Source organism: Arvicola amphibius, chromosome 5 (assembly GCF_903992535.2).
Source record: "Arvicola amphibius chromosome 5, mArvAmp1.2, whole genome shotgun sequence".
Lineage (NCBI taxonomy): Eukaryota > Metazoa > Chordata > Mammalia > Rodentia > Cricetidae > Arvicola > Arvicola amphibius.
The window spans coordinates 114,599,587-114,616,044 of record NC_052051.1 but is presented as its reverse complement, the minus strand read 5'-3'; the positions used below and the strand labels follow the sequence as shown (position 1 = coordinate 114,616,044).

Here is a 16,458-nt window from a genome sequence, read left to right as displayed (position 1 = left end):
ACACGTGCCACCACTGCCCATGCAACAGTAACTTTCATAGACTAAAGCATTTTCAGTGTTTAATGAGTCAAGTGCAAATCAAACTCAAACGATGAGTAAACAAATATTAAAATAAACTGTAGCACCAAAACAGAAAAGCTAAGCTGAAGATATTTCAGGCCAGGTGTGGTGGTGCACACCTTTAATCTCAGCACTCAGGAGGCAGAGGGAGGCAGGTGAATCTCTGTGAGTTCCAGTACAGCCAGGGCTTTGTAGAGAGACTCTGTCTCAATCCACCCAACAGATATTTCAGGGTTTTTCTCATATAAGACACATCCAGTGGTCTCATTGTTACCATATCCAAGTCTATTATTTTTAACCGCTGTTTTAAATTGCTTTATCACTGATTTCAGAAACATCCCAGAGGAGCTATTTTAATAGTTTATTCCAATAGTTATGTATGCATCGCTATCATCATGTATGCCACAGCTTTCTCGGGAAATCTAAGAAATTTTGAGACAAGTCAAAAAGTCATCCACTATTTAAATTATTTCTTGCTTACCAACTAGCATGCACAAACAGCCAAACTCTTAAGAAGGCATAGAATCATATCATGCAGAATTAAAATATTTAGTTTTTGAAAGAGTAGGTTAAATGTGTCTTTTTTTCTTTACAATCTTTAAAAGATTATTACATGTTCAGGAGTTGGAGATTAAAATGATGTCTTGGAAACAACTGAAAATAGGTATAAAATCTCAAAATGCTTGTAGATTTGACTCACAGAAATTATATTAAGGTAACAAGAAAGATATAAAATGTTTCATAAATGGAAAGATCATCACGGTCCTTGCTATAATGGTGACAAAATAGAATGAGCATGAAATAAATGATTTAAGAATAGTCAAAAGATCCATGGAGGGGCCGTCAAGATGGCTCAAGGAGTGAAAGCTCCTGAAGCTAATCCTGAGAAGCTGAAGGGTTTGATCCCGGGTTCCATGAGTGAAAGGGGCAAACTGACTCCATATTGTCCTTTAACCACCATATGCTGGCACTTGTGTGCCTCACGCCCCACAAATAAGTGTTAAAAAAGAAACCTGGGGCCGGGCGGTGGTGGCACACGCCTTTAATCCCAGCACTCGGGAGGCAGAGGCAGGCGGATCTCTGTGAGTTCGAGACCAGCCTGGTCTACAAGAGCTAGCTCCAGGACAGGCAGGCTCTAAAGCTGCAGAGAAACCCTGTCTCGAAAAACCAAAAAAAGAAAAAAAAAAGAAACCTGAATAATATTGACCCACAGTTAGTAATTCAAATATGAGATATCTGATCCTTGCGGTAAGGCAAATAAGTGCTAACAAGCTTAACTATTGGAAGGCCGCGTTAAACGGATGTGTTGCAATAAAAAAATTGTTCAGGTGAGAAGAGGTAAATGGTGAAGATGACCATGAACTTTAATCCAGGCAGAAAGAAATATCAATATGTTTATAAAGAGCTAAAGATTACTTTAAAAAAACCCAGCCTCACAAATCAAGTAAGAAAGGGCACTAATATTATTAAGGATGTTGATCTATAGGAAACAGTCTCTAGCAAGATTTGCTAGCCACACAGAAACACCAACAGTAAAGACCCGAAACTGGTAATCAGATCATTTCCAATGATGACGGGGCAACCAAGAACTAATCTGCATCCACAACACTTTTCCCACTAAATTGCCCCAAACAATGAAAAAGAGTGACCAAAATTGATGAATTTGTGCACGATCGAGAAGCGAATACAAGAAATAATATTAAATAGCTCTGTAGAAACTTACCCGAAGAGGAGAAGAAGAGTCGTATGAGGTTTTGGGATTTTCATTATTGCCACCGACAACCACAGAAGGATCGTCACACAGGAGATCCTGAGGGGGAGCAATTTCTGGTGCCACATGGAGAAAATTAAACCCCGCCGCAGTCGTGGAATGCGAGGCAACACATAGATTATAGGAATAGGGCAAAGTCCCCTCGCTGCAGTTGGGAGGAACCACAGGCTGAGATTTCCAGCTGAGACCAGGCTGAAAGCAGCCCCAGGCAGCTGAGCTAGAGGAGCTTCGCAGGCGCAGAGCAATAGCCAGAATCACCGCCAGGAGGAAGAGTACTGAGATCAGAGCCAAGGCCACCACCAGGTAAAACTGAAGCTCACTCTGGGGGTCCGATGGCAAAGGGTCATCGCTGAGGTCTGGCAGGACCTCCTGCAGGCTGTCAGCGAAGATCAGGTGCAGCGTGGCTGTAGCGGATAGCGGTGGCTGTCCACCATCACGCACAGCGACCAGAAGGCGCTGCCGCGCCGCATCTCTGTCTCCCAAGGCACGCGCTGTGCGCACCTCACCAGTGCGCAGCCCGAGGCTGAAGAGCCCGGGATCACTGGCCTGCAGCACGTGGTACGACAGCCAGGCATTGTGTCCCGAGTCTGCGTCCACCGCCACCACTTTGGTGACCAGGTATCCGGGCTCCGCGGCACGTGGCACCGTATCAAAGAGCGCAGAGCCGTCAGGCTCGAGCGTGGGGTACAGCACGCGTGGTGCATTGTCGTTGAGGTCGCCTACTAGCACGCGCATGCTCACGTTGGTGCTGAGCGCAGGCGAGCCCTGGTCACGCGCCTGAAATGTCAGCTGGAAGGAGCGCAGCTGCTCATGGTCGAAGGCGCGCTGCGCGAACACCACTCCACTGTCCTGGTTCACCGATACGAATGACAACAGTGCCCTTGGCTCTAGGTCGCTGGCTATGATGGAATAGGAGACCTGACCATTGGATCCCAAATCCGGATCAGAGGCGCTGACTTGAGCTATAGAGGCTCCAGGTGGGTTGTTCTCAGCCACGTGAACCACGTAGGAGGCCTGGTGGAAAACCGGTGCATTGTCGTTGACGTCTGTGATGTGCACAGTGACACGTGTCTTGGATGAAAGGGATGGCTTGCCTCTGTCGGTAGCTGTGATAGTGACGTTGTACTCTGAGATCTGCTCCCGGTTCAGGGCCCTGTCTATCACTAGCTTGTAATAATTCTTGGAGGTGGGTTGTAATTTGAATGGGAGTTCTTCCTGAATATGACACGTCACCAGACCATTTTGTCCAGAATCCTTATCTCGAACTTTAATGAGGGCTATTACTGTTCCAAAGACCGAGTCCTCTGGAACCTGGTTAGAAAAGGACATGAATGTCACCTCTGGAAGGTTGTCATTCTCATCAAGAATTTCAATCTGAACATTACAGTGAGCCGTGTGCACTCCTCCGTCCCTGGCTTCTACACCCAACATGTATCGGCTCTTTTCTTCAAAATCCAGTGTACCATTAGTTGTGATAGCTCCCGTATTTGGATTGAGACTGAAGACGAGGTTAGCACTTGCTGGGCCATTTAGGAAGGCATAGGTGATCTCTCCGTTAACATTCTCATCCTGATCTGTGGCTGTCACTTGCAGGACGAAGGTTCCCAGGGGCATGTTTTCATGGAGGCTAGCTTTGTAAACGTCCTGACTGAACACTGGAGCATTATCATTGGCGTCGGTGACTTTGATCCAGATCTGGGTGGTACTGCTTAGGGGTGGGTCTCCCCCGTCGATGGCGGTCAGGATTAAGTGATGGGAGCTCTGATGTTCCCTGTCTAGAAGTTTTTCCAGCAGCAATTCTGGGTATTTATCTCCATCGGGACTTTCCTTCGTTGATAAGGAGAAGTGTGAGTTGGGGCTGAGAGTGTACATCTTCAGTGAGTTGCTTCCCACATCTGCATCTCGTGCGGAGTCCAGAGGGAATTTTACCCCCGGTAAGGCTGACTCACAGATCTCCAATTCAATGCTTTTCCCAAAGAAATGTGGTGCATTATCATTAATATCTTGGATGGCAACAATTACATGGAAAATATTCATCGGGTTTTCAGTAACCGATTCAAATTCTAGTGCACACTCAGATTTCTTCCCGCAAATCTCCTCTCTGTCTATCCTGCCACTCACTAGCAAATCCCCACTCTCCGCACCAACGCTGAAATAATCCTCTGCACTAACTCTCAGGTTCCGAGCTGGTAATTCCTGGACACTGAGTCCCAGATCCTGGGCTAGGTTACCCACCGGAGAGCCCTTGGCCAGCTCCTCCGGAATGGAGTAGCGGATCGGCTGGGAGATGGCGCCACAGAACAAAGGCACCAGGAAGTGAAGCAGTACCTGATTTGCCATCGTTCCAACGCCTCTGGGGTTGCTCTGCCGTTCTGAGCGCGCAGGGAAGCTTCTTTTTGAGTTTTTTTTCCCCCCTGGGATTTTTTAAAAAGACAATCTGTGACCTGGATGTGGGTAGGATTTGTCAGGCGCTTGAAGGGTGCTCAGGAGCCGGACGAACGGACGTTCTCATAGGTGCAGGAAAAGGCAGACAAGCCCTGGCTGGACCCGGCTGAACAGGGAGCCCTTCTCTTCTCTGTGGTCAACAGCGGCGCCTAGAGGTTGTCTTGTAAAACTGCGTATCGTGCAGCTCTTAATCCTCAAAGCTCTTGTTTTGACTTTTAATTTGTTTGAAGGAACCAGGCATTTACATTTTCCTTTAGTTTTGACATTTTCTTGTTTATCATCATTTCATGAATGTTTTCATCACTATACATTCATATTTTTCATTTCCCAAGGCGTGCTTTTTTCCTTTTTCCAGTTTTGGAGAACAATGCCATCAATGACTTCACTCTATGGCACTACTAACTCAGGTCTGACTGTCGTATTCCAACAAGTGAGTGAATTTTTACCCTCATTATTCAGTGAACTCTGATCTTTACCTTTCTTCAAGTTTACTGAAGTAACTTCTTTACTTAGCATTTTAGTTTCTCTGTGTATTTTATCAATTCAACAAAGCTTCTCAAAGATAGTCTTTGCAAGAGAGAGGAATGGTGTTTCCAGAGATATTTTAATGCATTGATAGATAGTCTTTTCAAACCATACTATTTCCAGCTAAGTATATCAGAGCCTTATAGCCTATTAAAGGTGGCAGTGTAGTATTTAGGCTTTTATGATGGTGAATCTTGCATAAAACATATTTATTTTATGAAACAAATTCTTTCTAAATATGCAGTACTCTATAAACCAAATTCTTACTTCAATCAGTTAAATGTCAGTAATTAATAAAGTTATTGATTGACAGTAACTTTTGGCGAGACATTGACAGTCTTTAAACACTTAATTTTATTATTTCCAATGTATCTTATTTATTTTGTGTTTAGGTGTATGTGTATATGCATGTGCACTCATGTGGAGGTCATAGGACACACTGGAGCTGGTTTCTTCCTCCCATCCTGTGTGCCAGGGACAGAACTCAGCTTGCCAGACTCGGAAGCGAGAGCCCTTACTCCTGAGCCACCTCACTGGACCCAAGCACTCCATTTTAGAACTTGATCCTGGACTTAGGTAACTCCAAAGCAAATCTCTTTATTTGTAATGTAAAAACAAATCAGATGACAGCGGCTTAAATGCACCTCTTCAATTTCATCCACTAGAACCCCAATCTCCCATCCCATGCTATAACGACGTCTGGAGGCAAGATCTTTAGGACATGTTTGAGCCAGGAAGGCTTTGCCTTCATTGGTGAATCAATGTTTGGATACTGGATTACCATGTAACTGGCTCTGTTATGAAATAGCAGTCTCCGAGATATTTGCTTTGTTTTTATCATATGATGCTTGATATGTGATGCCCCGTGTCATGTGATGACTCTGGAAAACCCCAACCAGAGGCTGAGCAGATGAGAACGCCATGTTTTTGGACTTCTCAGCTCCCAACAACCAGATAAATGAATCTTTAAAGATAAATTTCCACGTCTCAAGTATTTTCTTAGAACAGCAAAAGTCAAATGGAAAGTTATCAGCTCACAGGTTTATTTCACCGTTCTGAAGTTCTCAATCATCTCCAATAGAAATAGATTATATTTCCCCTAAGATTTCCTTTTTCTTGTTTTCTCTGCTTCCTGCCTTTAAATTCCTTTCCACAAGATCCCACCATATATATATAAATCTTTAATGAGAATATAGTTTTATATGCTTAAAGATATTGTTTGTCTTCAGGATCCATTGACTCACACATTTCAATGTTATATTTTCTAACATATCAAGGGAAAATTCGTCCCTTTGAGATGCAGTGAAATACATTTAGGCTCATTTTTGGATAACCCTCTCTTGTAGATACAAGAGTAAAATAATTTCACAGATTTGAAAATGGACCCACAACTTCCGACTAAAGAAAGTTCTAGAACATGCACAGGATTTCTATTTCATTGCTGAAATAGACTGTCTGGCGTCTCTTGCAGAGTCAGAGAGATATTTTCCTCCTGTTTTGAAATAATTTTTTTGTGTTGGCATATATTCATTGTATATGAAACTAGATTTCACAGGACATTTTTATACAAATATATATTGTATGTTGGGCATATGCTCCTCTACCCACCATTGCCTCCTTTTTCTCTCCCTTTCTCTCCTGTTAGTCCTGCTTTCCCTAACAGTCTCACTTTTACTTGCATAACACACACACACACACACACACACTTTCTCACACACACATATCATTTTATGTTTTTATATGAAACTTAGTGTCCACAAATGAGAGAAGTCATAATATTTGTCTTTCTGAGATTGACTTATCTTGCTTAATATTAACTAATACAATTTAACTATCTACAGTTGCATCCAGTTTCCTGCAAATAACAAAGCTTCATTTTTCTTTATGACTGAAAAATTCCACTATATATGTCATATATATATATATATATATCACATTTTATTTATTCATTCCTCTATTGGTAGATATCTAGGTTACTTAGTCATTGTGAACAATTCTGTAATTAACATTGATGTGCAAATATTTCTGATATGTTGACTTACAGTCCTTTCGGTAAATATCCAGGGATGACACAGCTACATCCCAGGTTTAAAAAAAAATTCTTAAAGGGTGACAAATACCAGTTCATGATTCATATGGTTTAGGTGAGTGAACTTTCCACCTTCAGACAAAAAAAAAAAAGATGAAATCACCACACACACACACATACATTTTAGGCACAAGGGTTTAATGATCTGACTAATATCTACTTTTCCTTTTGAGATAGTTCTTGCTCTTTTGCCCAACTCGGTCTTGAACTCAAGGCTTGAGCAATCTCACCTCCATAAACATACTGCTATACCTGTCTCCTTCATTTCTTATCCTACGATTTTTATGTCCTTAGGATATAAAGACTGGCATGTAGGTGGCACATGCCTCCCAGCACTGGGGAGGCAGAGGCAGTAGTATTTCTGTGAGTTCGAGGTCAGCCTGGTCTACAAAGCATTTCCAAGACAGCCAGAACTGTTACATAGAGAAAACCTGTGTCAAAAAACAAAACAAAAGAAACAGAACATAACAAAACAAACAAATGATGTCAAGACTGTGGTCTGACTTGGAAAAGTCCTGACAAAATCTTACGGAAGCATAAAATACTTTTAATTTATCCTTTCTCCCCACTTGTTTGTGTCAGTCAGGATGGGTTGGTGGGCAGGAGTGACCCAGTCCAAGTCACAGGGGTTAATATGTGAAAGGGCAGCTGAGTCCAGCTCAGTGGTCCAGCAGGTGATCGGCTGGACCCTGGATTCTACCCCAGCAATTGAACAGGGAGAATGAAATTGTGAAAGGCCCATTTCTCATAGGTGTGTGCACCGCTGCTGGGTCACCTACAAGGCTCTTCTCTCATCACAGTCACTCAGGGACATAGGTCGAAGGAACAACCATAATTTCAAAGGGTAAGGGAGAGAGCTGGAATCCTCATAATGACAGAGTTACCTCTGGAAGTGCCAAGTTACTGCCAATACTCACAATGTATTGACCAGAACTACTACCTAGGCCCACTTAGCCATAACATGGCCAGGAAGTACAGTATTCTCATGGCCAAGTGGGACACAGTTAGAGAAAACACAATGTACAATTATATTGTTGCTTTAAGGTTTTATAAGAACCACACTGGCAATAAATGTTCATAACACTCAAAGGAGTAAACTCACCTCAAGCAGGTTGGGGTCTTCTTTTGTTTCAAGTAAATCTTGAGATGTTATAAGAGGCTCGCTTTTCCCACAGCTCTCCTGGCTGATGAGTGTGTCTGCATAGTTGGGTTGGGGGAAAATCAGGTGACTCTTCCTAGAGCCTGTCGTAAGAGAAACTTCCTGGGAATAGGTCTGCAGGAAAGCCTGCACTCCATCCAGACCCACAAAGTGAGAGGCTGGCATGCCAGCCAATCCATTTCCTGAAGCTTGTAGCAGGCGCGATGAATGCCAGCGTTGTAGCCTGAGCGCCAGCAACACAATGACAAAGGCCAGGAAGACGCAGGAGACCACAGCTACTGCCACCACTAGGTAGAGTGTGAGGTCGGAATCTTTGGGATTAGTCGGGGTGTGAATGCTTTCCAGGTCCTCCAGGATGTCAGGGATGCTGTCAGCCACTGCTATGGTGAGCATGACAGTGGCCGAGAGAGGGGGCTGGCCGTGGTCCTGCACAGACACTACCAAGCTCTGCTTTAGAGCATCTCTGTCCAGCAGGGCCCGGGCAGTGCGAACCTCACCTGTGTGCAGACCCACGGAGAAGAGCCCTGGCTCGCTGGCCTTGATCAGGCGGTAGGACAGCCAGGCATTCTGTCCCGAGTCTTTGTCTACTGCTACCACCTTAGTCACCAGGTATCCAGGATCTGCAGAGCGGGGTGCTAGTTCCACACCAGTGGAGCCGTCTGTGGGGAGGGCAGGGTAAAGGATCTCAGGCATGTTGTCATTCTGGTCCAGTACAAAGAGACTCAGTGTCATGTTGCTACTGAGTGGAGGGTTCCCACTGTCACTGGCTGTCACCAGCAACTGCAGGTCTCTAAACTGCTCATAATCAAAGGAGCAAAGTGCATACAGGACACCAGTGTTGGAGTTGATAGAGATGTAGGTTGAAAGTGGCACCCCCTTAAGTGTGTTCTCAGCCAATGAGTAAGTAATTTGTGCATTCTTGCCAGTGTCTGGGTCCTGTGCCGTAACGGAGAAGATGGAGGCTCCCCTAGGATTATTTTCTGGAATATAGGCTGAATAGGAGGTATGGGTGAAGGTAGGAGGGTTGTCATTGATGTCCAACACAAGCAGAGTGATATGAGTTTCTGTGGACAGCGGTGGTTTCCCCCCATCGGTGGCTCGTAGACTGATATTATATTGAGACACCTGTTCATGGTCCAGGGATTTGGCTGTCACTAAGCGGTAGTATTGGTCTATTGATTTTTCTAGAGTAAAGGGCAGATTGCCTAGGACAAAAACCGTGACTTGTCCATTCTGGCCAGAATCTCGGTCATGTACATTGATAAGGGCAATTTCTCTTCCAGCAGGGGCTTCTTCTGGGACTGAGCCCGTGAGGGAAGTGACTGTAACTTCTGGGGCATTGTCATTCACATCCAGAACCGTGACGAGAACCTTGGCTCTTGAAAAAAGACCTGGTCCATCCTGTGCTTCAATTTTGATTTCATAGAACACAGCATCCTCATAATCGAGACTTTTTAATATTGATATATCTCCAGTCACTGAATTGAGATGGAAAACCTGAGCAATTTTTCCAGGCATTTTATCCAAAATATAGGAGACTTGGGCATTGAATCCCTCATCAGGATCAGTGGCATTCACTGTGATCAGCCGGGTGTCCACTGGCACATTTTCCAGAACACTGACGTGGTACTCTGGCTTAGTAAACACGGGCGGGTTGTCATTGGCATCCATGACTATCACCTTGATGCACAGCTTGCCGGTGTGAACAGGGTCTCCACCATCAGAGGCAATGAGATCAAGCTGATGAACTGCCTTTTTCTCACGATCCAAGGCTTGCTCCAGCACTAGCTCTGGGTACTTGACGCCATCGGTGACACTGTTCACAGCTAAAGAGAAGTAGTCACTGGGGTTGAGCTTATAGTTCTGCAGGGAGTTCATGCCCAAGTCTGGGTCAAATGCAGTCTTAAGTGGAAATCGAGTTCCAGGACTTGTTAGTTCACCAATTTTTATTTCCAATTCCTCTGTTGGAAAACTAGGCGCATTATCATTGATATCGCTGATATCGACTTCTACCTCAAATATTTTCAGCTTATCCTCCACAAGGATGTTAAAGCTCACGAGACAGGGCGCGCTCTGGGCGCACAGCTCCTCCCGGTCTATCCTGCCCGCGGTGACCAAGCTGCCGCTTCGCGGGTTCAGAGAGAAAAGCTGCGACCTACCTCTGGAGACGATGCGGACCCCCCGCTCCGCCAGCTCGCGAGGCTCCAGTCCCAGGTCCTTGGAGATATTGCCTACGAAGGAGCCTTTGTCCAGCTCCTCCGGCACCGAGTAGCGGATTTGCCTGAAGCCAGTCGCACACAGCGGCCCCAGGAGCGCGCATAGCAAAGCCAGGGCTCCGGCGGTTCCTGATCCCAGGCGGATCATTTCCTTAATTACTTTTTTCCCTCTGAATTCCCACGATGGGTCCTCGCCTTACACCCTCATGGAACTAAATCTTTCATGGGCTCAATTCACACACCACAGAGCTGGTTGATGCTGTGGTGTGAGCTTGGTAGCCGCTTCTTGTCTTCTCAGACTGTTCTTGGCGTTTCTTTGCAGCAGGGAAATGGTGGACTGTGCGTCAGCGGCGCCTTTTCTTCTTGCATGGTCAACAGCGACACCCAGAGGCCCAATCAGTCACTGCACACTCCTAGGTAAACCCAAGTAACCCTTTGCTCCTTGCTTCAGTCCTTTCCGTTGGAGGCAAGGGGACTAGTACTGATTTCACATAACTGAAGTGATATTTGTTAAATTGTGTGGCTTCAAGCTATTTTTCTTTGATATGCAGCACTCCAACCTTAACTCCACTAATATTTCTTCAAATAGAATTATCGTTTCCCAAAGGTTCAGTTTAATATTATACAGAAACATCAGCCAAATTTATGGATTATAATTCTTGAAGTTGGTCTTTGATATCCTGACATATTAGTCTAAATACTTTTCACTTAACTTATTCGTTATAAGGACACACGGTTGGGTGTCAGACAATATTCTTTTTTTTAAAAAAAAGATTTAATGTGGAATATGTAGACCACCAGTTCTGTCACAGAGTTTACGTGGGTGAAAAATCACTTGGGGCTTACCATGCCCTGAAATAACTACCACAGGGAGAGTGGCCGAGGAGGATGGGAAGGTCTCCAATCTGGCTGTGGAGTTCAGCGAAGGCCTTATTGAGAAGTGTGAGAAGAGTGGACCAGGGGAAAGGCTTGGGTGTGAGAGAAATCACAGACCTCAGGCTACTGGAGACATTCACCTTGCCCCAGTGCAGAGGTGTATGAGGACATCTTTTTTAAAAACTACAGGAGACGCTGGTAAAGATAAGCTTGTGTTACGCCCAGAATCCCCTGTCCTGTATATTTTCTTCTTGTAGCACAGAGATAGAAACAAAGATAGGCGTGGTGGTGCATGCTTTTAAGAGAGACAGCATTAGAGAGGCAGGGGTGGGTGGATCTCTGTGAGTTTGAGGCCAGTTTGGTCTACATAGAGAGTTACTGGCCAATCAGGGTTACACAGTAAGGTCTTGTCTCAAAATAAAACATAACAAGTAGAAATAAAACAAAAAAATGTTATTTCAATCATGATGCATTGTAGATGTATCCATAAGGTATTTATTCTTAGGGGTTACTGCCTCAAAAGGAATTCTGTTTTTAATTTTCTTCTGTTTATACTTCATTATATGCTTAAATGTAAAGATATTGTGACACTCTGTTCCAAAGTGAATTCTGAGTTTATCTCATAGAAACTTATGCAGTACTAACAAACACATGGAATACATTGCCCCAAATGTTCTAGCAGACACTCTTAGATGTAATAAGGACCCCAAGCACCAAGGGAGATGTGAATCTACCTAATACAAAAGTTTCAATTAGTGCACGGTTATTTCCCGATGAAAGCAAGCTGATTCTTAGTATTGGCACACCCACTGTTAATAAGTGTATGATTAACACACTAAAACCAACACAGGAGGAATGGAGAAGAAAAACCAAGTGTTTATAAATGGGAAGATTTTTGGCATCTGGAGCGAAGGAAACTTGGGGAAAACAGCAATTGTATGATATGGTCTCTGAATCCCTTCTATCGTCTCTGTGTTTACTGAGGATAAGAATTATTTTTCAAGACAGAAAGTCAGTATGATTTCCATATCTGAGAAAAATGAAGTTTCAGTGAAGAGAAACCTGCACTGTTACTTTACCAGTTTGCTATCGGGTACACAATAAGCTCCAAAGAAGCACGGAGCTACCTCCAGAGACTGCTGTTTGCAGCTAAGCAGAGACACCATGGTATGAAACTCTGTAAGGAGCGTATGTCCTAGGGATGGAGGTGTGACTCAGTGGCAAAGAATGTGCAAAATGAGGTTTCAGTTTCAATATACACCACTTACACACAAAAATATATGGGTTTGAGATGTAGCTCACTGAGAGAGTGCCCACCTATGGTATACAAGGCCATGAGTTTGATTCCTACCACTGAAAAAATGCATATTTCTATTTTTCGTCTTTGGGACAGGGTCTCATTTTGTAGTCTTGGCTCTCTTGGAACTTGCTGTGTATATGAGGCTTGCTTAGAACTTACAGAGATCTGCCTGTCTCTGCCTCCCGAGTACAAGTGGTTAAAGGTGTATGCCACCATGTCCAGATAAAATTTCTTCATTTAAACAGATATGGGTATGCTAACTAAGGAAACTAGGTAACTTCTCTGAAAATCTGAAGAAGAAATATTAAGATCAAGTGTGAGAATCCCTGGGCAGTTGTGGCGCACACCTTTAATTTCAGAACTCGGGAGGCAAAGGCAGGTGAATCTCTGTGAGTTCAAGGCCAGCCTGGTCTACAAAAGCAAGTTCCAGGAGGGCTCCAAAGCCACACAGAGAAACCCTGTCTCAAAAATAACAAGACAAACAAAAAGAGAAAGAATCATCAACCAAGGTATTTTATAATTCATACACAGATTCAAATATAAAGCAAGCCTTACATTTAAAGGAAGAAGAGTCTTCAATTAATAGAAATCCAATGTAAGCATTGCATACACACATTATATAATGCATGCATTGCAGTGCTGGGAGCCCATCTCAAGGCCCAGTACATGCCAGGCAGATAAAGTACCACTCATCACCAGCCCCAACCTTTCTGTTTTTAAAAAAGAATCACTGGTCCGCGCACATGAAATGGTTGTCCCATGAATGGGAAAGTTAAGAAACCAGTCCAGTTGCTAACAGTATTCTTTTGATGATTTAAATGTCACCATCAAATATTGACCCATGATTTCCATTCATTCCACAATGATTTTAACTTCCACTGTAGCCCACGTGCACTCAAAGCTACCTAGCAATAGTTCACCTGGATTCACTTAAACTTCAGTACATCTTCAAAGAGAAGCGTACTAAAACACACATATATTAAACACTCAGGGCAACTAAGTAAATAGGTAAATTTAGCAAAATAACACGAGCATATTTAAGAAAAAGTTACCTGAGGGGTTTCTTCTCTTTTGTCATCAAGTAGAGACTGGGGAGCTGAAAGGAAGTCAGTTTTCCCACAGCTGTCCTGGCTGATAAGAGTATCTGCATAGTTTGGTTGAGGGAAGATGATATGGCTTTTCCCCGAGTCTGCCGTGAGTGAGACTTCATGGGAATAGGTCTGTAGGAAAGCACGCACCCCGTCCACTCCCACAAACCGTGAGGCAGGGATGCTCCCTAACCCATCTCTTGAAGCCTGGAGCATGCGAGACACATACCAGCGCCGCAGCCTCAGTGCTAGCAGCACAATGACAAAGGCCAAGAAGACACAGGAGACCACAGCCACTGCCACCACCAGGTAGAGGGTGAGTTCTGAATCATCAGAGGTGGCAGGGGTCCTGATGCTGCCCAGGTCAGCCAGGACCTCAGGGATGTTGTCAGCTATTGCTATGGTGAGCGTGACAGTGGCCGAGAGAGGAGGCTGGCCATGGTCCTGCACAGACACCACCAGGCTCTGCTTCAGAGCATCTCTGTCCAGCAGGGCCCGGGCAGTGCGAACCTCGCCTGTATGCAGCCCCACTGAGAAGAGCCCTGGCTCGCTGGCCTTGAGCAGACGGTAGGAGAGCCAGGCGTTCTGTCCCGAGTCTTTGTCCACTGCTACCACCTTTGTCACCAGGTATCCAGGTTCTGCAGATCGGGGTGCTAGTTCCACACCAGTGGAGCCGTCTGTGGGGAGGGCAGGGTAAAGGATCTCAGGCATGTTGTCATTCTGGTCCACCAAGAACAGGCTCAACGACACATTGCTGCTCAGTGGAGGGGTCCCACTGTCCACCGCTATCACCCACAGCTGCAAGTCTTGGAACTGCTCGTAGTCAAAGGAGCGGAGAGCGTAAAGGACGCCGGTGTCAGAGTTGATGGAGACGTAGGAGGACAGGGGCGCCCCTTGAAAGGTATCTTCAGCTAGAGAGTAGGTTACATGGGCATTGTCATTACTGTCAGGGTCATAGGCCAGCACTGAAAAGATGGAGGTGCCTCTGGGGTTGTTTTCAGCAATGTAGGCAAAGTAGGACCCCCGGGAAAAGGAGGGTGGGTTGTCGTTGATGTCTGCCACCTGCAGTAAAAGGTGGGCATCTGTGGACAGAGATGGGTTCCCTCCATCCTTGGCACTTAGAGTGATGTTGTAAAAGGAGAACTGCTCCCTGTCAAGAGCTCTGGTTGTAACCAGTCGGTAGTAATTGTCCACTGACCGTTCCAACTTGAAAGGAAGCATCTCAGGAAGAGAGCACGCGACAACGGCATTCTGCCCAGAGTCCCTATCGTGTACATTGAAAAGTGCAATTACGGTTCCCGGAGGAGAGTCTTCAGGAACAGAAGCAGTGGCGGATGTCATGTAAAATTCCGGGGCATTGTCGTTGACATCTAGAACGGTGACAATGACCTTCGTCCTGGTCAGAAGGCCTGGGCCGTCCTGAGCTTCAATATCGATTTCATGGAATTTAGCTTTCTCATAATCCAGACTTTTGGTGATTGTTATATCTCCAGATGTTGACTTTAGCTCAAATACATCTGCAGTTTCTCCAGGGGCTTGCTCCTGAAAATAAGTCACTTGAGCATTGTATCCCTCATCGGGGTCAGTGGCTGTCACTGTGAGTATCCGGGTGCCTATAGGCACATTCTCAGGAACGCTCACACGGTACTCGGGCTGTGTAAAAACAGGAGCGTTATCGTTCACGTCCAGGACCTTCACGCGGATGCGGCAGGTGCCGGATCTCACTGGATTTCCCCCGTCGGAGGCTACTAGAACAAGATGGTGAACGGCCTCTTCCTCGCGGTCCAAGGCACGCTCCAGCACCAGCTCTGGGTATTTGTTCCCATCGGCCCCAGTTCGCACATCCAGAGAGAAGTGGTCATTTGAGTTGAGTTCATACTTCTGGAGGGTGTTCTCGCCCACGTCCGCATCATGCGCACTCTTAAGAGGAATCCTGAATCCTGGTGTAGTCGTTTCGCTGATTTTTAGTTCCGGCTCCTCTACTCCAAAGCGAGGAGCATTGTCATTAACATCTGTTACCTCCACCTCTACGGAATAAATAGTCAATTTATCTTCCAGTAGTAGGTTAAAGTTCATCAGACAAGGTGTGCTCTGGGCGCACAGCTCTTCCCGGTCTATCCTGCCTGCGGTGACCAAGCTGCCGCTTCTGGGGTTCAGAGCAAAGAGCTGCGACCTACCTCTGGAGACGATGCGGACCCCTCGTTCTGTCAGAGCTTGAGGCTCCAGTCCCAGGTCCTTGGCGATGTTGCCCACGAAGGAGCCTTTGTCCAGCTCCTCGGGCACGGAGTAGCGGATCTGTCCAGCTCTGGCCTCCCACAGGGCGGCCCAGAGGGCGCACAGCAGGGCCAGCATTCTGTACCGAGGCAGCTTCTGCAGCGTCGCCATCGCCCTTCTGCAGCCGAGTTTCCTCCGAACCTGCTTCCAGCGCGGTGAGTGAGTCCAGTCCTTACCCCCCAGGGTCTGAGACGACCAGTATTCACCGGTCCCAGGTCACCGAGGAGAAAGAACTAACGGGCGACTGCTTTGAATTTCCTTGCATCTTCTCTGACCGGAAGCTGCTGACAAACCGCCAGTCCTTTGTGTTGTGCCAGCAGCCCTTCAGTGGGATTGGTTGACTGTCTTTCACTCCTTAGGTGGTCAACAGCGACACTCAGAGGCCTAGCCAGTTTCTGCACTCGCGCAGGCAAACCCATTTCATTCCTGTGACTTTTACTCTCAAGAATGACTCTTACACTAACTAAGATGCCGTATTATTTACAGTAGAAGTAAGCATTTACAGGTAGGGACTTTTTTCAGAACTAGTAAGTGTAAATATACGCAACCTGAGAATGGTTGCTACGAAAGTATTGCAGAATGTTTAAGGCTTAAGCCAAGTGCTGTTGGCCTTGATGCATCACAATAACTCCCGAACCTTTTTTTATCTATGCTC

General features: G+C 45.5%; 3 protein-coding genes across 3 annotated transcripts in view; all 3 read right to left on the bottom strand.

The window, feature by feature from the left end:
• The window catches only part of LOC119814114 (protocadherin gamma-A4), a 170,993-nt gene extending 154,926 nt beyond the window's left edge, over positions 1-16,067 (bottom strand). The window contains exon 1 of the mRNA XM_038329453.1: positions 13,494-16,067. Coding sequence (XP_038185381.1) covers positions 13,494-15,914 — 2,421 coding nt within the window. The 5' untranslated portion in view covers positions 15,915-16,067. The remainder of the gene's footprint in view (positions 1-13,493) is intronic.
• LOC119814282 (protocadherin gamma-B1-like) lies at positions 1,760-4,171 on the bottom strand. Its single transcript, XM_038329830.1, has one exon. The coding sequence runs from the start codon at positions 4,169-4,171 to the stop codon at positions 1,760-1,762; it is 2,412 nt and encodes an 803-aa protein (XP_038185758.1).
• Positions 7,966-10,542, bottom strand: LOC119814115 (protocadherin gamma-A3-like). Its single transcript, XM_038329461.1, is given in 1 exon segment — positions 7,966-10,542. A coding segment is annotated over 1 exon segment (2,448 nt). The 5' UTR covers positions 10,414-10,542.
• Positions 16,068-16,458: the final 391 nt, after the last annotated feature.

Excerpts from the sequence above, each read along its gene's own strand:
- LOC119814282 (XM_038329830.1), bottom strand. The coding sequence starts at position 4,171 with ATGGCAAATCAGGTACTGCTTCACTTCCTGGTGCCTTTGTTCTGTGGC.